This window comes from Lampetra fluviatilis, chromosome 11, assembly GCF_964198595.1.
Source record: "Lampetra fluviatilis chromosome 11, kcLamFluv1.1, whole genome shotgun sequence".
NCBI classification, from domain to species: Eukaryota; Metazoa; Chordata; class Hyperoartia; order Petromyzontiformes; family Petromyzontidae; genus Lampetra; species Lampetra fluviatilis.
The window spans coordinates 11,818,691-11,844,038 of record NC_136285.1 but is presented as its reverse complement, the minus strand read 5'-3'; the positions used below and the strand labels follow the sequence as shown (position 1 = coordinate 11,844,038).

At 53.3% G+C, this 25,348-nt stretch overlaps 1 protein-coding gene across 5 annotated transcripts in view; it reads right to left on the bottom strand.

Annotated features, from left to right (window-relative positions):
• Positions 1 to 25,348, bottom strand: part of DOCK4 (dedicator of cytokinesis 4) — a 131,751-nt gene that overhangs the window by 83,965 nt on the left and 22,438 nt on the right. For all 5 annotated transcript variants that reach the window (XM_078860993.1, XM_078860994.1, XM_078860995.1 and 2 more), the window contains exons 2-6: positions 15,920 to 16,003; positions 13,347 to 13,387; positions 12,138 to 12,193; positions 4,966 to 5,062; positions 413 to 561 (exon numbers count right to left, since the gene is read on the bottom strand). In XM_078860993.1, coding sequence (XP_078717119.1) covers positions 413 to 561; positions 4,966 to 5,062; positions 12,138 to 12,193; positions 13,347 to 13,387; positions 15,920 to 16,003 — 427 coding nt within the window. The remainder of the gene's footprint in view (positions 1 to 412; positions 562 to 4,965; positions 5,063 to 12,137; positions 12,194 to 13,346; positions 13,388 to 15,919; positions 16,004 to 25,348) is intronic.

Sequence of the window (25,348 nt, the reverse complement as noted above, 5' to 3'; positions counted from 1 at the left end):
ACCCCAGCCCTGACCTCCGCTGCGCTAATGCCCCTCTCACTCATTAACCCAGCCATGCTCTTCAACGCTCTATGCCACACTCATTTCCCGAGCCCTGCCCTCAGCTGCCCCAACACCCCTCTTACTCAATACCCCAGCCCTGCCCTCAGCTGCCCCAACACCCAGCTCACTCAATACCCCAGCCCTGCCCTCAGCTGCCCCAACACCCCTCTTACTCAATACCCCAGCCCTGCCCTCAGCTGCCCCAAAACCCAGCTCACTCAATACCCCAGCCCTGCCCTCAGCTGCCCCAACACCCCTTTTACTCAATACCCCAGCCCTGCCCTCAGCTGCCCCAACACCCCGCTCACTCAACACCCCAGCCCTGCCCTCAGCTGCCCCCGACGATGCCCCCCACCCCCCCCCCGCTCACTCATTGCCCCAGTCGAGGCGTGCCGTGGAGTGGCGCTTGACGTCACGGATTTGCTCCTGGGTGAGCACTCCGGAGAGCAGCTGCCGGCGCAGGTCCAGCAGCTCCTGAATGACGTGTCGCAGCCGGTGGAACAGATCGCCGTGGTTCCTCTGCATGGCCACACGGAGACACCGACGGACGCAGGAGGGGGGTAGGAGGCACTTGTGTTAGTATCGTCGTAGCCATCGTTGGTCACGATCGTCGTAAAGATTCGTAGAGATACGTAGATATTTAGACAGATGCATGGAGACTCATAGAGACTCACAACGATACGTGGAGATTCACGGAGATTCATAGAGACTCACCGTTTTGACTCCCGGTCCGCTATCAGTAATTACCCAGAGTTCACAACAACAACAACCGCCATTCGCGGTGACATCACCACAGTACTTGTACCGGGCTACGTGCAATTTAAGGCCACATGAAGTGTCAAACGCCTGCTGGCAGGAGGTCACGTGACAGACCCAGGTGCCATGGGTTGACTGACTGACTGACCGATGCACCACCTTGTGCCCCCTACTGTGCCAACTTGCTGTGTTTTAGCCGCCCGGCGCTCCACTCGTTGTTGTGAGCGTCGCTCCTCTGCCCTCCGTTGTTGTTGGAGGGTGACTGCCTCCAACTGCCCAGTAGCAGCGTCCTTCACGAGCCTCCTCCACAGAGGCCGATCTTGACACCGCTGGTACCAGTCATCGGCAAGTCCACTCAGCTCCACACCCGTTGTGTGTTAGTTTGTTGTCCTTCTCCCCGCAACTCCGATTAGCATGGTAGGCTACGTATGGTGCGAAAAAAGTTCAACATACATACACGATGTCGTCTACACTCGGCAAAACGTGCACGTCGCGCGGTAGATCAGACCACTCCGTCTCTTCTCCAGCCCGTGCCGTGCCCGTTTAGCCCCCTCTATCCGGCCGAATAAAAGCCGTTTAGGCACGCGGTGGCTGGGCTGTATATATACACACACACACGATATATTGTCTCAGTTCCATCGCTGGCTTATCTCATTATAGAACCTAATCATCAATGGGCACTGCGATGCCGAAGCGATTACGCGCAGGCCAGCCGCCCCCGCGGTGGGCGATGAGGCGGCAGCACAGCAAGCAGGTGGCCAGTCCCAATCTGTTTTTAACCTCAAGGGTTTTTTTACCTGGTTGAATAAAGGTGAAATTAAAAAATGAAAAAAAAATATTATGTTTGTTGCGCTTCCCCCCCCCCCGCCGAAAGAAAAGTTTTTCTAAATAAAGCAATAAACACATCAATAAATAAATAGACAAATAAGTAGTCCCCGGCCCTTTTAAAATCACGGCACTATGGTGTCAACAGGTAAGGATCGCACAGGAAGGAGAGTGTGACACGATCAAGTTCACGACATCATGAAGTGACCCTCCCTCACCCCCAGCCGCAGCAGGTTGCGATCTTGGGAAAGAGAGACCAAGGCACTCGGTAGCGAGAGTGATATTCATATTCTTAGGTTTTTTCGGTAAAGTCACGTTTCGGAGGCAACACAAGCTTCGTGCCTCCGAAACGTCGTGATTTTTATTTTATTATTATTTCATTTTTATTAATTTTAATTTTTTTACCTACGTGACTTTACCGAAAAACCCAAAGAATATGAATCCTTGCAGTCACGAAAGCTTCAAATCTAGAAGCGAGAGTGATGTTCCGCTTTCAACGTTTCATAATTGCTGCCGAGTGAGGTCACCGTCGCTGTGACTTCCTTTTCACAGCTCCAAATTCCGAGAATTAAGAAATATCACTTTGAGTGCGACATGGTGACTCATGCTGTCACCGCACGGCTGCACGAGATGGGGAAAGCACTGGCCCCACTGTGTGGACCAGAGATGACGTGGAGTGCATCTCTTAGGTAGCTCTGCAGTACCCATTTCCGTGTGACGTTCTCCAGCTCAAGGGTTTGCGCTGCTGTGCGAAAAATCGGAATGAACGGATGTTTTATTTGCGTCGCCATACGACACCGATAAATAAGAAAAATGGGAAAAGTGTCTTTTCTTTATACTCTTATCCCTACTTGTGTCACGATAGACCCTCAAGAGACCACGAATGGACACAACACAACAACATACCCGGAGACGAATTTCTCAATCAACATGTTCAAGGTCGCTCGCAGACTAGAGCAGGCATGCGACTAGTAACCGCACAGCCGCAGCAAGGGGTACACTTGATGTGGTATGACAAGGTGAGGACATATTTTCAGGGCCGCCGACCCAGACAGACCCGGCCGAAATGAAGCCCTGAACGTCTCCAAGCCAGGGCGTGCCAACACCGCAAAGTTAACACCACGGCAAAACGCGCTGTTTGTTTCAGGACACCGGAGGATCAGAGTAAGTTGAGAGTTAAAAAAGGCAGTGGCTGTGTAAGTAGGCAGGCGGTAGATTATAGCAGTGGTGTGTCTCTGGTCAGCGTCTTGGCAGGAGTGTGAAATGAGGTCGCTTGCCCCCCTTTAAACTGCAGTATGTGTGTATGTTGAACTTCTTTCGCACCATACAGCGCCAAGCGTGCTAAATCGACGACAACAGAGAGACGACAGGGGCGGCTTTCTCCCCCCCTTGCCCCCAAACACGCAGAGCACCCATTCAATGATCGCGGGAGCCGGGGACGATTACAAAGTGGGCCAGCCAGCCCCCCCCCCACCCCCTTGGCATCGCTGAGCGACTGCGGCCACAATCTGATGTCTCTAATTATTAAGATTAGCGACAGCGGAGTGGAAGGGTAGGGGAGCCGATCGCGCGACGGTGAATGCGCGCGTGCAGGATTGTGGTGTTTCCCCAACAGGCCACCCTTTTGATTGTTTTTGTGCGCGCGCGCGTGCGCGCGTGTATCGGCCAGTCATCTCAGTCAGTCGACCCATGTCACCTGGATCTGCCCCGTGACCTCCTGCCAGCGGGCGTTCGACACTTCACGTGCCCTTAACGTGCACGTAGCCTGGCACAAGCGCCGTGGCGACGTCACCGCCACTTAGTGGTGAATGGCGGTTGTTGTTGTAGTATCGCTTCGTCGCGAGCCCCACTTTTGTTTTGCTCCGTGCGATCGACGGCGGCGCGCAAAATAATCGCGCAGGGGCAGACGGTGAAACATGACCAAAGCCGCACACCCAACTAATATTTGCATATGCTTCCAATGTTTCTTAAATATATTTTTTATTACTAAGAAAAAGTATATATTACAAAAAAATGTTTTACTTTGCGTTCGGAACACACACACGCACACACACACACACGAAAATAACTTGTGTCAGTTTGACGTTAAAATATGCACGGCCGGCAACGGAGATCCGGCAAAACCGAGACAACTCAGCGGGGCTCGCACCGCGCACCGCCAGCCGCCCGGACACTTCAAGTGGGCGGGAGAACAAAACGCGACGGCCGTTCTCACGATCGGCAGAACGGAACGGACAAACGCGTCCCCGTCGTGTCTCGCGCAAACGGAAGACGTGGGTCAGGAGAGCTGCCGCACGACGGCGCTCGCTCGGCGGTGCCCCGCATCTGCGGATTTCTACGCGAGCATCGCATCGCCCTCACCCCCCCCTTCCACCTAATGGGGTGGTAATTGAGATGAATTGCGCCGCTGTCCACCGTCCGGGCGAGTCGCGTTTTACCGGCGGTGATGTTTTGTCGCTGCCGCGTGGGTTTGTGAATCGCCGCCGTGCGAGATGGGGAATCAAGTGTGGGCAGGCAATTATTTTTAAACGAAGGAGGTGTTTTCATATTCATGCGACATGTTTTTTTCATCATTTAGCCATGGGCTGCGGTATACATTTCAACGCTGAATATTACACACTGCCAGCGTTTTGATGTGCCACCGGTCCACAAAGAGAATTTAAAGTGGGATATAAGTACAAAGACAAAGATTCCCCCCCACCCCCCAACCGGTGTAGCCTTAACAGGCTGTTGGGGAAAGTGCTATTAGCGAGCACCTATGAAGGCTGGCACGGCACACGAGGTGGTGGATGGCGCCTCTTTGGCCCGGATTTCGAGCAACACTCACCGTGGCCACCTCAAGAGTCCCGGTCATTTACGTCCCATGAAATATCGAGCGCGTTATGATTTGCATCATAATCATCATTATTATTTTTGGTCCATAAACACACTTACACTTTCGCGACCAATTTTATTTATTGTAACGTTTTTTTGCGGGGTGAGATCGCGCGAATGTAAATGTGTCGCAAACCCACATCCTTCCGACACGGCCAATTAGTTACTACTTCAGCACCACCGGTTGTGTTGGAGAGCAAACCCACAACAATCTGGCAATCGCCTGATGACGCCTGTTGTTATAAGCACCAGCAAAACGTCCAAGCACTCAACGCTCTTGCGGGTTGTTGCTCTCCACACTACGCACGCAACCGGCGTGGTGCCGAAGCGGTGACTAATTGGCTGTGCCGGGCGGAGGTGGGTTCACGAAGCGTTTTCATTCACGCGATCTCACCCCCCCCCCCAAAAACAAAACACTTCATTACGAACGTACAGAGGCGTGCGCCACGCGCACCAACGCACGCTCACCAGGTAGAGCTGCTTCCACAGGAGGCCCCACTCGCGCAGCGTGCTCGTCACCTCCGCCACCGTGGGGTCCTCCACGGCGGCCACCGTCTCGTACTTCCTGCTCCGCCACACACAAAGGTACCCGTGAAGACTTTGGGGTTTTTTGTTTTGTGGCCCGTAGCAAACACGCGAGCCCGACGCAGGACGCCGAACGGCTCGCGTGACCGGGTATCGCAATTCACACGGAGACGGTCCCCGACGCAACTGGACCCACATGAAGGAGTGGGGGGGGGATGGTAAAAGTAGGGAGAAAGGGGGCCCACGCTGCCCCAACCAAGTGGGGGACACCACGTGGAGGGAGAAGATGAAAGTTTAAATGGGGAGGGGATAGCACGGGAAGGGGGTAATGGTACCCCGCGTAGCCTCTAAGAGACCGTTGGGTCAAGTTCTGCGTGTGGACACCGATGAAAGCCGGCACGGCGACCCAAAACGGGCACGGTGCGGTCGGCACTGTCTCCCTAGAGCTGATGTTTATGCACCACGCCAGGTCCTCATTTAAGGCCGAGTCGACTTAGGGGAGAAGGCCCTGGACGAGTTCAGGTAATCGCCGCTAATGTTGACCGCCTGATGATGACGATGATGATGATGATGGTGATGATCACATATGCTGAATTTGTGGGTTAGCAAGCTCTCACACTCATGCCATAACGTGTCTTCTTTATCCAAACTCACACAAGACCATAATACCATAGACATACAAATGTAATGACACACACACATATATATATACACACAGAGAAATGCACACATATACACACACAGAGAAACGCGCGCGAACACACACACACAATCCCTGTGTGCACACCATATACGCGTGGGTGCGATTTATACACAGTCCGCACACCATCCTGATACAATATTCTAATTAAAGCGCCGTAAAGCAAAGACACGCAAAAGGCGCGTTGCTTCTCCCTGTAGGGACGCTGATTTGCATGGCGGCTATAGACTAAGGTCCTGTGAGTCACGCGGCGGAGACGTACGTCTTCCATGCAGTCATTAATTTGCACTTGTTATCCGCAACCAAAAATAAATAAATAAAGACCATCAGAATTTATTTCGCCGTGCGGCAGGGGGGGGGAGAAATGGCGACCGAAGCTCGTGCAGCCGCACGTCACGGGGCCCGCCACGGGAGCAGTCACTTACAAGGGCCGAACGTTCATCTCCGTCGGCTTGAGAGCTCCGTTGTATACAAACGCACTTGAGGCGTCCGTGTGACAATCTTATTTTGAAGAGAAACCGTTAAGATGGACAGCCTAATAAAACGTCCTCGTGGCGTTCGGCAATAGGAATCTGCCCCGGCAGGATTAAATAGTGCTGCTATTATCTTTGCCTCAACAGCTCTGGAAATGAAACCTAATTCTCGCAAGCACTGTTGAACAATTTCGAAATTTTAACCACTTTTTTTGTTTCAGAAAACTTTCACCGTAAGCCGAGGATATGTGAAAATTAAACTTTAAGACAACCCGCGTCATTGTCTCTCCATGCAGTGCGAGCGTTTTTTAAGCTCCTGCCCGATAGCAAAGCCTCCTACCGTCGGCTTAATTCGGTGCCAAAATTCCGACGGGCCTCACGTGTCCTGCAGACGTGGAAAGGCTACATGAAAGGCCACGTGGAAAGCCTCGTGAAAAGCCACTTGAAAAATCACGTGAAAAGTCACGTGAAAAGTCACGTGAAAAGCCACGTGAAAAGAGTGCGAGGCACATTTTTTCATCCGTAGACCCCGTGATGCCGCATGCGCGACCTGATCAAACCAATTCGTGTGCAGATACAGCCATGCTGGAACGGGCAAGCGGGCGCGCGCACGCACGCTCGCCGCGTTGCCACAATGAGTTCGTTAATGAGGTGACGCATCCTTAGAGGAGGGACCCCGCCCATTTAACAGACCAAATAAGCAGCACATAAAGGGGGAATGGTGATTAACTTCTGATGAAGACGAGCACTGCATTGAACAGACGGGAGTAGGGGACAGTGCCGGGGCAGTGGCTAGCAAGCTCGCCCTACGAATCTGGCGAGTTCCATTTCTCAGCCACGGCCGACCGGTGACATCTGAACTGACCATGGTTTCCACACTTCACCAACCCTCACTGGCCAGTGCGGTAAAAGTATGGACAAACAACACACACAAACCGAAAGCATGCGGAGGCTTTCATCCAGCCGTGGGCTGAACAAAGGGCTTTAAATTATTCTTGTTGTTGTTATTATTATTGAAGAGAGGTACCAATAACAAAAACACGTAATTACTCACACCAGCTGGCTGTGGAAGATTTCAGAGGCGTCAGTGTGAACCCATTTGAAAACAAACGTGACCCCCTCTGGGGAGCAGGAAATGTTCTTGCGTGGAGGAGGGGGTGTGCCCCCTCATTTGAATACTGACCCTGGAGGGGTCATTCCTGCAGCATGCGCACTATACTTTGGCAGAATCGAGCCAGCCGCCGTCCAAATCTAAATGCCCTTCCTCCCACTACGCCAGGCTGATTTCGCCGTGACGTCAAATAAGGAACGAGCCACAAGCCCCGCCCCTGGCCCTGCTTGGCCCCGAGCCAGGTCCGGGTGTCTTGGCGTGGCCGTCGTATCGCGGTTTTTGTTCCGGTTCAGCTCAACAAACGGCCAAATATTCTTGGTTCTTTCGGTAAAGTCACGTAGAAGGGAAGTTATAAAATTATAAAAATAAAAATATTATATTATATTATTTTATTATATTATTTTATTATGTTTTCTTTTTATTATTTTATTACTTCCCTTCTACGTGACTTTACCGAAAGAACCAAGAAGATGAATCCCTGCAGTCACGAAAGCTTTAAATCGAAATTTTAACGGCCAAATGTAAAACTCCCGCAGCGTGAGGGACCCCACGCTGGTTCGGCTCGGATGTGCCAATGGAAAATGGGGTCGCCATGAGGTCGTGGGTTCGATCCCGACCATGACGCCTGTATATTTGGAGTTTGCGTGTCTCTCTCCATGTAGTCGCGTGGATTTTTCTTCGGTTCCTCCGGTTTTTCCCTCCACATTTAGAAAGATTAAAAAGATGCGTTCAAGAGTGTTTGGCCGCTATGCATTTCCCTGTGATAAGCCACTTCGATAAGCTATTATTTGTGGCTAGGTTGCTTCTGAAAAAATAGCTATATAGCTCAATGGGCCTTCTCTAAAAAAATATAAATAGTTTAGTTTAAGTATTAACGACATTCGCATCACCTCTTTGAAGGGGGGGGGTTAAAGTTCACGCTTGCCCTCACTGGCCACCGGCTTGGTGAGGTCACGAAAAAAAAGATCCCCGTGTAGCCTGAAAAGACTGTTGGAGCAAGTGCTGTAAACGAGCAGCACCTAAGAAGGTCGACACTGCACACAAGGGGGTGGGTGGCAAGCTCCAAACCCGGCCGCCTTTGTCTCACAGCGGCGATGTTTCCACACCGCACCAGGTACTCATTTGAGGCTGGGTCCACCTAGGAGAAGCCCAGGACCGGTTTTAGATATTCGTCACTGATGTTAGCCGTGAACGGAAATCCAACTGGGGTCAGCTGGTCTGTAGCGCAGCACGCTCCACAAAGAGAAAAACCAAGATTCCCCGTATAGCCTTAACAGACTGTTTGGGGCAAGCGATGTTAGCGAGCACCCATGATGGCTGACAAAGACAAAGATCCCCTGTATAGCCTAAACAGACTGTAGGGGCAAGTGCTGTTAGCGAGCACCTATGAAGGCCGGAACGCTACACGAGGAGGTGGGTGGCCAGCACCACGCCCGACCGCCTTTGTCTCCCCAGTGGCAATGTTTACACACCGCACCAGGTACTCATTTTAGGCTGAGTCGACCTAGGGGAGGCCCGGGACCAGTTCAGATAATCGTCACTGATGTTGGCCGTGAGCGGGAATCGAAACCCGTGTCGCCGGGTTCATAGAGCAGCGCGCTAACCGCTCCACTAGCGCTCCCGACACGCACACACACACACACGCACACACACACACACACGCACACACACACGCACACACACGCACACGCACACACACACACACGCACACACACACACACACGCACACACACACACACACACACGCACACACACACACACGCGCACGTGCGCGAGCGAGAGCGAGCGAAGCAGCAAATGTTGGCCGAGATTCCCGACGGCTTCCAAGCGCGGGGTGGCTATTCTTGGCCCCTCTTTCAGGAACGCCGGCCGACCGCTAAGCGCCGGGGGTTGGCTTGACATTTCGCATCGTTTCGCCGTCGTAATGAAGATTCTTAGCCTCCCAGACCCCCGCTTGGCGAGAACGCGAATGGCTTTGTTTCTCAACCTGGGTTCAACGCAATCGGCGCAGTGCTGCCTTATCTGCGACCTACACATGCATTAGCATTAAGGGGGGGGGGGGGGGCGTCTGACGGAGATGAACATGAATGTCTCGGCACTTGCAAGGGGCAACCCGCCCGCGTAGGGAGAGGCTCGGCCACTAACGTTCGGAAACGTTTCACCGGTTGCCGCTTAATCACTGCGTTCATTGCACGCGCGGCCCCATTCAGGCCTTCCCCACGGCGTGTGGCTCCGTGGGCCACCATGTGATGATGCCTCATCGCGCCGGTCGCAGCGGTTCAGCGAAGGCGAGGAGCGCAGGAAGTGAAAGCGTGGAACTACCCTCCGACGATGGATTTCACTGCGCTGGCTAAATACGTCGCCCCGCTGCCTCTCGCGACCCCGTTTGAGTGCGGCGGTTGCTCATGCGGGCAACTATCCACAGGCTCCAAAAAACCCTGCTAAGCTTCCGAGATCCGATAAGATCGGGCGCAATTCCAGGCGATTTGCCCATTGGCGCAGTGCAAATTCGAAGTTGAGCTACCAAGGGAAGTGATGTGGGTCTGCGTCGGGGATGCGCGCTTCTGAAATAGCACGCCGTGACCGCGTTGGATTCTTTCAGGTCGCTCCAGCGAGAACGTGAACCCCTCTTGTGGAGTCGGAGCACCTGGCAAATACAGATACTCAGGCCGCTAAGAAAGCTCAAGGCATTTGGACTTTTTTTTTTATATCATGGCACTCCTGCAGTTTGTTTCACGCGTGTGCAGCCATTGGGGAGATGTTAACTCCCTCGCCTGGTATACAGGAGGCCGGGGGTTAGATCTCATTCCTGGCGCCTGTATATTTGGAGTTTGCTTGTTCTCCCTGTGGTCGTGTGGATTTTCCTCTGGGTCCTCCGATTTTTCCCCTCCACATTTAGAATCAATGTCACGCGTTTAGAGTATTTGGCTGCGATAAATTCCCACGTGATAAGCCACTTTGTTGGCTTAATGATGTGCACGCCAGAGGTGTGGACTCGAGTCATGTGACTTGGACTCGAGTCAGACTCGAGTCATGAATTTGATGACTTGCGACTCGACTTGGACTTGCATAACAATGACTTTGTCCCACCTCTGAGATGTGGACTCGAGTCATGTGACTTGGACTCGAGTCAGACTCGAGTCATGAATTTGATGACTTGCGACTCGACTTGGACTTGCATAACAATGACTTTGTCCCACCTCTGGTGCACGCCAAGATGAAATGCCTTGCAATGTGAGGGGAAGAGGCGCGTTGTGTTGTGTGTACGTATGCACAATTGTATGTTGAACGTCTTTCACACCGTACGTAGCCAACCATGCTTATCGGAGGTGCGGGTTTAAGAAGATCACACTAAACGCTCCGATGAAAAAAGTGATTTTCCGGGGGGGGGGGGGGGGGGGTGTCTTGCCAGAGGTGCAGTACAGGTTTACAGGTTTCCGATCACGATAACAACCTCGAGCTCAGTGCTCTGAGGGCAGGAGTGGGGGCCTCCTCTGCTCACCGAAGGCCGTGTAGGGCTTGTCGAAAAAAACTTTGGCGGGCGACAACACTTCGGTTCCCACCGCGCCTCCGATTAGCACCGTTGGCTACGTGTGGTGCGAAACAAGTTCAACGCACCTGCACTGAACTCGGATCGCGCTGTGGCCGCACGTATCCACCGCGAGCTCACAACTACTTGAGAGGCAACGCAAATTTCCAACGTCGTCAGCTCCCCAGCATTGATTCGAGCCTGGCATTCCAGCAAGGCATTGCCTCTGCGTTTGTCGAAACTAGGCCCGAGTTTTCTTTTTCCTGAAACAATGCTGCTGACATTGTGCACTCCCGGGAAGGCCGCGGCGGCCGATGGGGTTGTGTACGAAATACTTTTTTGTTCACGTGGAGAAACGGAAACGTGAAGGAGACGAATTGTCCACTGGCTCATTCTTGAAGACAAACGGGTGACTGAGCATGCCAAACTTGTGTTTGTCAGGCAAATGCTTGTGAAACGGAGGTGTTTTGTAGGCCAAAACTACGATCAATATTTGTTTCTTGATGATAGCCAACGGAGTAGTTTTCATGCCAAAACTGTATGGGTTGATGACATATTGGCATAAACAGCGCAGTGCTATGTGGACTAGCTTAAAGAGGAAACATGGATCAAGCAGAACCTGAGTTGTCAGGAGTTGTCAGTAGAAAATGTTCCCCTCTGATTCCCCCCAATTAGTCCGGTTAAAATGCTTGCAATGACAGCCACCCACTCACCCAGCCACCCACCCAGCCACCCAGACACCCACCCATCCACCCAGCCACCTACCTAGCCACCCACACACCCACCCACCCAGCCACCTACCCAGACACCCAGCCACCCACTCACCCACCCAGCCACCCAGCCACCCATACCCCCACCCACCCAGACACCCAGCCAGCCAGCCACCCACCCAGCCACCCACCCAGCCACCGACCCAGCCACCCAGCCACCCAGCCACCCACTCACCCACCCACACAGCCACCCACACCCCCACCCACCCAGACACCCCACACCCCCACCCACCCAGCCAGCCACCCAGCCATCCACCCAACCACCCACCCACCCAGCCACCCAGCCACCCACCCAGCCACCCAGCCACCCAGCCACCCACCCACGCACCCACCCACCCAGCCACCAACCCATGCCATCCACCCAGCCACCCACCCAGCCAAAGTCACCCACTCACCCACCCAGCCACCCACTCACCCACCCACCCACTCACTCACTAAAACACCCAATCACCCACCCACCCACCCAGCCACCGACTCACCCCCCCACCGACCCAGCCAGCCACCCACCCAAAAAGGTGCAGTCTCATCTCACCCTCTATTGCCGACGGTCGCTTCCTTCACGTGAATGTGGGAGGCCGGGAAAATCCCCTGAAAGAAACAAACATGGCGTTATTTAGAGTGCAACGTACAAGTCATAGCGTTTAACCACAACACAAAGTGTGTTCATAGCCACCCGTAGTGGCCAGCGTTGACATCGATGTGATAGCGCAGATCGAAGGTCATCAACCACCTTCATCGTTTTTGAACATTGCCTTGTAAGTGAAACACAGGGATATATTTGGGGTTATAACGTCCACAGCTCAGGTGGTTAAAATGGTTAAAACCTTTCAGCCCTTTGCCAATCTACTGCTGGATAAGGGCCTCTCCACACAGTGTCGTTAATGAGGGTTTATTTGAGCATGACATGCATTTTGGCATAAACACCGCAGTACTATGTGGCCTAACCTAAAAAACAAACAGGGATCAAGTGGAGCCTGAGTTGTCAGGTAGAAAATGTTCCCCTCTGATTCCCCCCCAATTCGTCCGGTTAAGATACTTGCAGTGACAGCCAGGAAGCCCCTCAGTCTCTCACCCAGCCACCCACTCACCTACCCAACAACCCACCCACCCACCCACTCACCCACCCACCCACCCACCCACTCACCCACCCACCCACCCAGCCACCCACCCACTCACCTGCCCACCCACCCACCCACTCGCCCACCCAAACACCCACCCACCCAGCCACCCACTCACCCACCCAGCCAGCCACTCACCCACCCACCCACTCCCCCAGCCACCCACCCACCCACCCACTCACCCAGCCACCCACCCACCCACTCACCCAGCCACTCACCCAGCCACCCACCCACCCACTCACCCAGCCACTCACCCACCCGCCCAGCCACCCACTCACCCACCCACCCAGCCACCCACCCACACCGATTGGTGTGGGTGGGTTAATGGGGGGGGCGGGGCCTGGGCTGGGATCATCAAACTCAGGTCGCCAAGTTCATAGCTCGGTGTGCCGCCCCATGTGACCACCGCTCTCCCACCCCCTCAGTCTGTAATTACACTCGAAGCCAAATTGGGCAAAGCGTACCGACGAGGGTCGAGAACCGTCTCATCTAATTTTTTGTGAAGTGAAATTGGAAAAATGTCTGCCGGGGGAGGGTGGAGGTGGGGGGGGAAGGTGGGGGGGGAAGGTGGGGGGAAGGTGGGGGAAAGGTGAGAGGGGGGGGAAGATGGGGGGGGGGCTCACCTTGGCGTCGGGATTCTTAACATTGAAGCCCCGGTACCAGCCTGCTCGCAAACGACAAGACACCTAAAGTCCCGCGAACAGCGAACACAACGCGCTCCCCGGACGGCGTGGTTCCAATGGGCATTTTAAAAACAGGGGGGTCAATTTACATTTCATGAATGTGCAGTGAGGGACGCTGCTGCTGCTGCTGCTGCTGCTGAACGTATTTCCATACTGATGCGATGGGGGTAGCTCATTTCCATCAGACCGCCCCGTGCCAGAGTGTTGGCCAAATGTATTTACAAAAAACAAATCTCATAAACGCACCTGGTGCATTGGCTCGTAAGCTAAAAAAATAAAACGCCGCCTTTGATGCATAATGTCTCGGTGAATCGTCAGTGAACATGCAGTGCTTCTCACGAAAAGATGGCTAAAGATAGTTGTTTTCTTTATATATTTAAAAAAAAACTCATTAAAGGCAAAGTTTCAACTTTGCAATTTCTTGCCCACACCTTTTCCGATGGAAGGGGTTACACTAAAGGGAGCTCTGGGGGGCTTTGTCTGGAGGGTATTTGGCCTATTCCTCCACGCTGGCCAGACATCTTGGCCTGGAATAGGTGGCAATAGCCACACTTTACCCCATTACACGTGACCTGCCGATCAACTGTTGCGTACCCATTCACACTGGTGGGCAGACAGAGGGTTGGGGAAATTTAAGAAACGAGGCACGTTAAGTTCAACTTCCTCGCCGGGAGGTCAAACCGGTGAGCTCTGCCCAGTAATTCCGGTGCGCTAACCATTCCACCAGGGCAGCATTCCTAAATTGCTCGTGTCCCGGTTGCATATGCGATATTTTTAGCGGACAATGAAGTTTTTACAAAAAAAAAATTTAAATGATGGCTGAAGGTAAGCGTGTTAGAAAAGGGAAAATGGGTGAGATCTCTCCAAAAAAGTTGCAATAAAAAACCGAGCCACTCATTTCACAACTGTCACATTCAATTAGGTCAGTCGTGCATTTGTAACATTAATAAATTACCCAGTTAATTTACGTTAAGTCGTTTAAAAAAAAAACTGTATCGAATCAATTCTATAAGGAGCGGCAAGATATTGATATTCATCGCTTGCGGTAGACATCGCGAATCGAAATCTGTTTGGCCAAGCGAGTCACCACATGGGTGAATAAAAAAAACACAAGCTATGAGTTTGAAACCCTGCGGAACGCTGCATCACACTGCGGGACAAGATACATTTTGTTCTGCATAGAAACTGCCAGAGAACCAGATGGGTGTTGAAATCAGGCACGAAAATGTAAGATCTCATTAATTCTAACTGCTGTGTGAAGAAACTAGCACACCAGTGACTGCTGCTGAGAATCCCAGATATGAAAATAAAGAACTGAAATAAATACAAAATTACTCGCTTCCTTTGCCGCATTATGACTCAAACCATTTCAATCTTTCAATTCTCCTTTTTTTTATGGCTCAAAAAGAAACTCTGCAAATTATGATAAAAATAACTAAACTAACCCACGAGCTCCCCATCTGTGCCGACTAGTTCTTTTTTGAAAAGCTGCTTCAATTAAAAAAAGAAATCATCATTATTTTCATTCCTTGAATCAGGGCGGTGCTTTCAATTGGCATTGGCGGCAACTGAAGTCAAAGCCAAGAGACTCTCACCTCCCTCCCCCCCATCCCGTTACCTGCGCTCCGAAACGCTTGTCACGTCATGGGCGGAATATAAATGCAATCTCATCTCCATCACCACCACCACCACCAGCAGCAGCAGTCCACTCTCAGAACTCACGGAGCATCTACACAAAGCCACTGTGACCAGCACGGCCTCGTCTGGTCACCAGATGAGGTGGGGGGAGTCGTGTTTGTGTGTGAGTGTGGGTGAGTGTGGGTGAGTGTGTGTGAGTGTGGGTGAGTGTGTGTGAGTGTGGGTGAGTGTGGGTGAGTGTGGTACAGTAGGGGGCACAGGTGGTGCATCAGTCAGTCAGCTTGGTCATCTCGGTCAGTCGACCCGTGGCACCTGGGTCTGCCCCGTGACCTCCTGCCAGCGGGCGTTCGACACTTCACGTGGCCTCAAGGTGCACTTGGCCTGGCACAAGCGTCGTGGTGACGTCACCGCCACTTAGTGGCGAATGGCGGTTGTTGTTGTTGTGATTGTGGGTGAGTGTGTGTGAGTGTGGGTGAGTGTGGGTGAGTGTGTGTGAGTGTGGGTGAGTGTGGGTGAGTGTGTGTGAGTGTGGGTGAGTGTGGGTGAGTGTGGGAGAATAGGGGGGGGCAGGGTAGGAGGGCTCGTGGACACTCACCATCACTACCATTCGAAAATCTACACGGCTTCTCAATTACATTTTAGAAAAATCTTCCCTCCTTTAAAAACAACATTCTTTAATTCCCGAATCAAGCCGTCTTTTTAAATTGGCTCCAACCGAGGCCATATCCCCTCGCAGCAGCGGCAGCCACAGCGGTTCCCGAAGAACTCCGCACTACATCGGCACAAAGTCAAGCTGACCGGCACAGTCGGTGCGAGTCAGCCGAGCGGCGGCGGGGGAGCGGTGGGGCGGTGGGGAAGGAGAGCCGACAACTCACCGTCGAACCGTTCCAGAAGCTGCACGCCTTCACCGATGTCCAGGGCCAGCCCATGGGGCACTCCACCGGAGAAGCTGCAAATGACTGCGCGCGGCAAACACGCACAGAGACGGCACCGACGGGCACGGTTGAGTCCGCGTCAAAACGCCGCGGCCTCCACGCCGAGCCGCAGCGCCCCGGGCTCCTGGCTGAGAAGCGACGTGCCGCCGCGTGCCACCGCCGCGTGCCACCGCCGCTGTCTCCGTATCGCCGAGGCTGCCACGGGCTGCCCGGGCGTCTCGTCGCGTTTTTTGGCTTTCGGTCTTAAAACGTTGCAAATTCGTTTTGGGGTTTTGTGTTTTTTTTATTTACTCACGCAAGGAAAGTTTCTTTTTGTTCCCCAGGGTTTTTATTTATTATTTATCTCACTTACGCTAAATGCATTCTTGTAGCTGGTTTCACGTTGCGTAAAGCGCAAGTATTTTTTGACACCTTGCTTGTGCCCTGTTGGTCATCAGGGTGCTTTGGTCAGTGTGGGTTGATGAAGGGGGGAGGCAGGGATCGGTTCAGATATCGTTCCTGACCGATGTTAGCCGTGGGACGGGAATCCAACTCAGGTCACCGGGTTGCAAGTGCAGTGAGCTAACCGCCACGCCACCACTTCCCTCATTCGGATAATCAGGGGTATATTTTTTTGTCACAGGCACACATTAATGTAGGCATGCCGTGGGGGAGGGAGGGGTGGCACAGCGTTTAGCGCACTGCGCCATGAATCTCACAACCTGAGTTTTATTGCCGACCGTGGCCATCATCACCGGTGAGCGATAAGTGGACACGACATCAAAGACAAAGATCCCCCGTGTAGCCTTAACAGACTGTAGGGGCAAGTGCTGTTAGCGAGCACCTATGAAAGCCAGATCGGTACACGAGGGGGTGGGTGGCCAGCACCACGCCCGGCCGCCTTTGTCTCCCCAGTGGCGATGATTACACAGGTACTAATTTTAGGCTGAGTCGACCTAGGGGAGGCCCAGGACCGGTTCAGATGATCGTCACTGGTGGTGTTGGCCGTGAGCGGGAATCGAACCCGGGTCGCCGGGTTCATAGCTGAGCGCGCTAACCGTTATACCACCGCTCCCCACCCACACACACCCCGCACTCCCCTCCACTAACCCGGCACTGACCAGCGTGGTGAAGTATGCTCAAACAACGCCCAACACCGATACGGTGTGGGGGAGGGCCTTCAAGACAGCGGACTGACAATTATATTGAGTCATCCATTTTGCACGGCGCAATCCGTCACGCCGAAAAAAGACGTCGTACGTTCCAAACTTTACCCAGGAAACCTCAATGAATCACGAGCACTCGTGTCCAGGAAGGCCTGGCCTTCGCGTTGTTGAGCCAATTCCCGTTTTTTGAGTAACCGGTTGCACGCCAGGGGGGGGGCGGGTGAAGTAGCCGGGCACTGACGCGCGTTCTCGCTGCGTTGCTGCAGAGGCTCGCGATTCGAACTCCGGCAGCTGCCCTGGTTAGTACTACGTTGGGGTGAAAAAAAACAGAATAACCAAAGAATTCCACGCCGTCCGTTTCACGGCGGACGTTCAAGGGAACCCCCCCGACGTCATTTTTAAGAGTAGGCTATTATTACGTTGTCTGCGCCAAGGTCAAAATTATTTTTCAAATTAAAAAATTACCTGTAAATGACTCAAATTGGATTATTCATAGCAACCAGCGCTCCCCCCCCCTCCTTTCTGGTAGACTAATGACCAGAGGTGGGACAAAGTCATTGTTATGCAAGTCCAAGTCGAGTCGCAAGTCATCAAATTCATGACTCGAGTCTGACTCGAGTCCAAGTCACATGACTCGAGTCCACATCTCATAGGTGGGACAAAGTCATTGTTATGCAAGTCCAAGTCGAGTCGCAAGTCATCAAATTCATGACTCGAGTCTGACTCGAGTCCAAGTCACATGACTCGAGTCCACACCTCTGCTAATGACCGTTTGCAGGCCAGGTGCCGAGTCACCTTGCATCTATGACGGGGTGACAGCTGCCACTGGGGGTTGCCTCTTCGAGTATTTGAGATGAGACGGCAAAGAAATAATTCTCCTTATCAGGGAGAAAGCCATCGTGGCCACAAAAAGGTCACACGCACACACAACAATACCCGCCGCTCACCACTAAGTGACGTCACCACGGCGCCTGTGCCAGGCCAGGTGCACTTTGAGGCTGCCACGTCAAGTGTCGAAGGCTCGCTGACGGGAGATCACGGGACAGACCCAGGTGCCATGGGTTGACCGACTGACATGACTGGCACATGCACCAGCTGTACCCCCTACTGTGCCAACTTGCTGCGTTTTTGCCGCCCGGCGCTCCGCTCGTTGCTGCGAGTGTCGCTCCTCCGCCCTCCGTTGCTGTTGGAGGGCGACTGCCTCCAACTGCCCATAAGAGGCCGATCTTGACACCGCTGGTACCAGTCTTCGACAAGTGCACTCAGCTCCCCATTCTCCCGTACCGCACAACAACAGTCACGCACACATTCCACTTCACCGAGCTCTACTTCACACAGACAGATGTTGCTGCACATTACACATGATCCTCAACTGCAGACATAGGCTGTGGCCTAGTAGCGTCGTTGGCACGTGCCCTTGTGCAATGAATAATAAAACGGAGGCCCACACTTTGTTCCATTCCCCCCCCCCCGCCACCTCACTCCGTAGCCCGGCGCCTGGGCCACTCCGACCTCGGTGCAGTTTCACCGCCTGCACACCCGGCAGCTACGCCACTCCCCTCGGGCATCTGTGCGCGTATTTGCGCGAGCATCTGTTTGTGGGGGGTGGTGGGGTGGGCAACCGGTTTAATTTGCTATTTTCGTTAATTCTAGATTTGAAGCTTTCGTGACTGCAAGGATTCATATTCTTAGGTTTTTTCGGTAAAGTCACGTAGGTAAAAAATTATAATTAAAATGAATAAAAGTAAAATAAAAATAAAATAAAAATCACGACGTTTCGGAGGCAACACAAGCTTCCGTCTTCAGGTGGAACCGTCACAGCACGACTGCTGCATCAAGTAAGATAAATTCCAAGAAAACAGTCCTTGCATATATACAAGGACTGTTTTATTGGAATTTTTTACATACGTGACTTTCCCGAAAAAACATAAGAATATTTTCGTTAATTACAACAGCAGCAGAGTTAGTTTTCAGTGAAGCGCTCAAAGAAAAACATTAGTTGGAGGGTCATCGCCGGGTATTGCGCAGTTCACCGTGGGATGAAGCCGGACAGTGCACGGTGCGGACTCCACCCAATGCCCTTGCTTGTGTACCCCCCCTACCCCCCACGCAGACCAACGCGGCCCTTCGCCCGCCACAGGACGGCCAGGGCTTAGCCGCGGGTACATTACATAAAGATGACACGGCGACACGGCACGCACCCGAGGGACGCGTTACACATCCAGCCAAATTAGAATACCATCTCATCACTTTGGCCTGGTGCGGGACACCTTGAACACCAATTCTAATGAAGGCAAAGGTAAAAGCGCAGCCCTGCAATTGCTTGCGGGGCTGCGCTTTCACCGTACAAGCTGTACATTTCTTGTGTCTTAATTACCGCCATTTGAATTCACTGTCAAATCGAGCGAATTGTAGATTAAAGCAAACAAACGTTACGCGCCAGCTGCCTTAAAGGTTTTGGATAGTAGACAAAAAACCCTGAACATTAGGGGGTGGTGGAGGGCGGTCAGGTCATCATCGTGGCGCTCGACAGCACCCACAAAATGGTGCCACACGGAATGACACGGCGGTGGTCACTTTGCATTGCGACGGAAATGAGCGAACGGGGACATTTCTGTAAAATGACACCCACGAAATCACTTCTTCTTCTTCCTCTCCGTGTTGTTGTGTCGCAGTCGCTGTGCATCACGTGGAGACGCGGAGCGGCAGAGCGGGCGGGCGGGCGGGCGACCGAGGTCACCGGCGATTTGATTTCATCGCCGTTTGTTTAGCACAGGGGACTCCAAAAGGCCCCCCCCCTCCACCTAAAAAGGCCGGAGAGTTTTTTTTAATCGAGGGAGGTTATGAGAACTTGGTGGGTGGGGGAAGAGTGGCAATGACATAGAAGGGAAATCTAAATTGCTGCAGCGAGACGGAAAAGTGTCTTGACCCTCGGTGGATTAGAACGAGGTGCGCACGAAACCAAAATCATCGTCTTGCAGACAACAACAACAATCACCACCATCACCACCACCACGTTGCTGAGAATTGAGCAACCGCAATCAACCAGTGCATATGTTTTCAATCGGTGGATATTACCAGCAATTATTCTAAAGCAAAGACAAACAAAAAACACATGAAGCTGAAAGCGCGTCGGAGAAATGGCGATACATGTAACCGAACACCAATATCGAAAACGAGAACACCAATCCCCACTTCCACTAAAGAAGCTCCTCGGGCATTACATCTATTCCCCAAAAGCGACGGTGCACGTCAAATCGCGTGCGGGTGTCTCACGGCAGATCCGCCCACTACCTTCTCGAGTGAATTCAACGAAAACCCCCCACACCACCCGAGCCCCCCCCCCCCCCCCCCAAGTCGCAGAGCCACCGACCACACCACGGGACCACACAGCTCGGTGAAGCGCCGTGAACTCCCAAAATTCAACGGAGGCACCGAAGCGGAACCACCGCACATCATCAACCCAAGCCGTTTCCTGGATAACCAATCTCGCCAAGGAATTATAGTTTGCCATTCATGCTGTCGTATAGAAAGGAAAGTGAAAGGGGGGGGAGACAATATGCAATATGGATATAAAATCCTAGCAAGTGAGACGACGGGAGGGAGTTCCAGTCGGACCGTACAAGAAAAGCAACGAGGAACGGAAACTTCCTGAATGCCACGTGGCTGACTGGTCCCTCTGACAGGTACCTATGCGGGCGATGGACCGATCGATCAACCGATCGATCGAGTGAAACACCCGGCAACATTGTTGGGCTCCCAGCACACAGAGCAAAACGTCGGACAACGTTACCGGACAGCACACGGCACAACCCAAAAACGCATCGGAGAGTCCGCGCAGTAGCAGCAGCACAGCAACGACAGCCAACGCAGCAGTGGAAGTACCGCGGGCGATGCCGCTGCTGCTGCGGCTACTGCTGCGGGAAGGGACTGGGAATGGGAAGAACGAGGCAGGGTGGGTGGGGGGGGCTACGGGGTGGGGGGAGAGGTCGCAGGTCTCGAGGTATTGCCGCACAGCGCCGCAGTGGCGCGTGAAGCGCGGCGCCTTCAACTTTTATTAAATTTTAGCGCCCCGGACCCAGACGGGGGTGGACCGCTACGCGGCATACAAATCGCTCCTCGCTCCAAATGTCAATTGCCGTCGGAACGCCGGCGGAGCGAGTCCGGCGACGCAGAGAAATACTGGGGCGGGAAACAACACCGGACATAGACTAAAGAGAAGACGAGATGTGTGGGCGCGTGTGTGGGGAGAGCAACGGAGGACAGAGGAGCGACGCTCACAACAACGAGCATAAGTTGGCACGTTAGAGAGCACAGCTGGTGCATCTGCCAGTCATCTCAGTGGGTGAACCTCATGGCACCTGCTGGGTCTGTCTCATGACCTGCTGCCAGTGGGCGTTCGACGCCCCACGTGGCCTCAAAGTGCACCTGGCCTGGTACAGGGCGCCGTGGTGATGTCACTGCCACTTCATGGCGAATGGCAATTGCTGTTATTGTTGTAGTCGGGCTACGGTTAGCGCGCTGCACCACGAACCCGGCGACCCGGGTTCAATCCTCGCCCACGGCCACTAAAACCGGTGGTGAATATCTGAACTCGTCCTGGGCTTCCCCTAGGTCGACTCGGCTTCAAGTGATTGCCTGGTGCGGTGTGGAGTAAACATCGTCGCTGCGCAGACAAAAACGGCCGGGCGTGGTGCTGGCCACCCACCCACCCCCTCGTGTGCCACAGTGCCACCCTTCATGGGTGCTACTCGCTAACAGCACTTGCCCCAACAGTCTGTTGAGGCTATGGGGGGGGGGGGGGCGGATCTTAGCATTTGGAGCGGTAGTGTGGTGGTGAGCGCACTGCACGCTATTTTTGAGGCGAGATGCCAGATGTTGAGCGTTCCGACACGCGCCCCGGTGTACAGACCGCACCATCAAAAACAAATCCATTATTGTGACTCACCCGGTGACCACAGTTCGATTCCTGCTCACGGCTCGCGTTGGGGACGAATATCTGGACCGTTTCTGGGGCTCCTCTAGGTCGACTCAGCTTCAACTGGAGTACCTGAGCGCATTGCGTCAACATCACCGCCAGGGAGACAAAGGAGGCCAGGCCTGGTGCTGGCCACGCCATCCCGCCGTTTGCCATGCCGGCCCATCATAGTTGCTCGCTCATAGTTGCCAACGACTCTAAAATGCTGTAACAGTACACGGGAAACCTTTTGTCGTTTGTGGTAGAAATAAAATATTTTTCATGCACGCTACTCAAACGCGATTGCTAAAAACAAAGGGATACTTTGGCGATCCTCATAAAGCGCGGCACAGTAATTTCGTGTTACAATCAGAAAGAAAAAAAAGAATTGGATTTTGGCTCATTTAAAACTTCACAGCCCGCGGAGTCCCCGGGAGATTGTCGGGACGCGCGGCACCGCTGATGAAAGTGTAGCAGAGAACGCGGACGCAACCCCCGCAGAGTGACTCGGGCACTTGGCCATCTGCGTATAAGCGACTCGGCAGCAGCTCCGGCACGCACACTCGTTCCACTGCACCACCCCAGCAGCCCGCCCGCCTGCGCGCTGCTCCCTGGGATGACCTTGCTTTGCCTCCATCCCCCCCCTCCCCCCCATCCCATCTCAAGCAGCGCAATCGAGACCGACTCCAAAGCCCCCCCACACCTGTCTCCCACCATCACCTACCCCACCACCTCCCCCCTCCCCCAATCACACTTATCCCCTCCTCCATCCCCACCTGCCCCCCCCCTATTTCATCCTCCACAAATCCCAGTGAAGCGCCACATGCTCCGACAACAATCTGAGCAGTCGCGCTCGTGGAAACGATGCCAATGATGGTGACGACTGACGAACATTGACGATAGCGATGGTACAATTTAGAGCCATACCATGGCACCGTAAACACCTCGCTCTCTCCCCCTCCCCTCCCCGCTCGCTCTCTCGCTCTGTGTGTCTTATTGAATTAATATTCAAGAACTCTAACCCTTTCCGTCCAATTCAGCTTCTATCAATCACGCCACCACTCGCTCGCCGCTCCCAAGAAGAGGCTGCGGATTTCAGCAGGAAGCGCATTTACATTACAAAGCGGCTTCCCTAAGCCTGCTTCGCAGCTAAACGCCGCAGAGCGACGCGGCAAGGCAGGCGCCGTTAGGAGTGGGAAGCGTCGATTTCGTTTGTTTCGTTTGTTTTCTCCTTCCCAACGCTGTGCGCCACACCGCACAAAGCGATCGTGCGACGGGCAGCGTGTTTTTTTTTGCCACGCAAACCCTGAGGCGGCGATCGATCTCACACCCCAGCCATGCCTCTGTCTCGGTCATATGAAAGTGACGAGCAGATTGCTGCCCCCGGGCGCACGCCAACCTCCCTCCACCACCAACCCACCACCACCACCATCAACCCCCCTCCACCACCAACTCTCCACCACCACCAACCCTCCATCAACTGCCCCCCCCCCCTCCCCCCGCTCCCACCGGTCCACGGCTTCTCGTGCCAATGGAACGATCATTGCCTGGCAACCGTTGAAGGAAATGAGGCGGCATCGGAGACCCAGGGCTGTGTAAACTTCGGCTGAAATGGGACCTGTTCTCAGTGGTGACCCCGGGGGTCGAGCGGCTTGCAAGCGGGGCCCGTGTGCCCAGCTCACAAGCATTTTGCAGGAGGGGAAGCAGGAAGGTTCAACGAGGGGGGGGCCCTGATTTTTATTGCTTTTCCCACTGAACAATAATTGTCGTTTTCTTTTAACACAGTCCAGCTTTTGGAGTGGTGGGATGGGACGGGTGGGGTGGGGTGGTTCTAACCACAACGTTTGTCCAACGCAATTGCGGGTCTGGTACGATTGAAACGGACAGAGAGAGACGAGATCCTGAATAAAGGTTTTCTTTGGGTTAGATCGCGTAAATATGTGCCGTTAAACCCGCCACTACCCGACACAGCCAATTAGTAAGGTTTGTCACGTCAACAAAACGCACCAATTAGTTACTACTTCACCACACCGATCAGTAAACCCACAACATTTAAAATGCTAACTCACTGCAAGGAGTGTGCCACTCACACCACTCGCTTATTTGCGTACATATGTACGTGTATTGAACTTATTTTGCACTGTACGTAGCCAACCGTGCTCATCACGAAGGTGCGAGGCGAAGACAACAAAATCAACACGGGAAGCACTTCGATAGAAAAAGTTTTTTCAATCCAGATCAGTGGCGGCTCCTGCAAAATCTCTCAGGGGGGGCAAATGTCTGGATGATTGATAAGGTCCACCCATGCAATGGATAAATTAACAGCTTAAGCATGTAAAGGCAACTTCACTTCTTTAATATTAATGAAAAATAAAGTGACTCTTACAATACATCTTGTTTGTTTCTATACTCACTATTAAAACAAACCACTCAAGTTTCTTTAATTAAAGATTCCACTAGGTGGCGACAAATTATATTGTTGGATGAAACGTGCTTACGTATGATGACGTTAGCACGTATGATGACGTAAGCACGTTAGTGCATGCCCTCCCGGAAGCCATAGAGAATGCATTGCAGCGCCCCCGTTCGAAAAAAAACATCTTTGAATGTAAGTCTATGGGACCACTCGGGCGATTCTCAGCTGGAGGGAAATCGCCCAAAAAGAGACGGTACTCCACAGAACGTAGCATGACGCTGATTGGACTATATCCAGAGGCACAGTGACGGCTAGCGTGACTCTGTGGTTGAATTACATTGGTGGTGCGTCGCCCAATCGCCCTAATGAAGAAACCGCCCCTGATCCAGATCATTTAAAAGTGCACAGCTTCCAGTGGCTTCTGAATATCGGGAGGAAGAGCGTTCCAGACGGCCGCAGAAGCGCATCTGAAGCGCGCGATGCGGTGACCGTCTTTGTTCGACGGCGAGCCAAACGCCCACTGCTGCGAGCATCACCGGAGTTCTTGACACTCCAAATCAGGCGGCTCCCTTCCAGGTTCCCAACCCCTGGAGGTGGCGATCAACCTGCTGCTGCTGCTGCTGCTGTTGCTGCTGCTGTTGCTGCTGCTGTTGTTGTTGCTGCTGCTGTTGTTGTTGTTGTTGCTGCTGCTGCTGTTGCTGCTGCTGTTGCTGCTGCTGCTGCTGTTGTTGCTGCTGCTGCTGTTGTTGCTGCTGCTGCTGCTGTTGCTGCTGCTGCTGCTGCAGCCACGAGGACACGGGCGTCCCCCCTCGACCTCCTCCTCCAGCCGGGAAGGAACTCTGGGTCAGAGC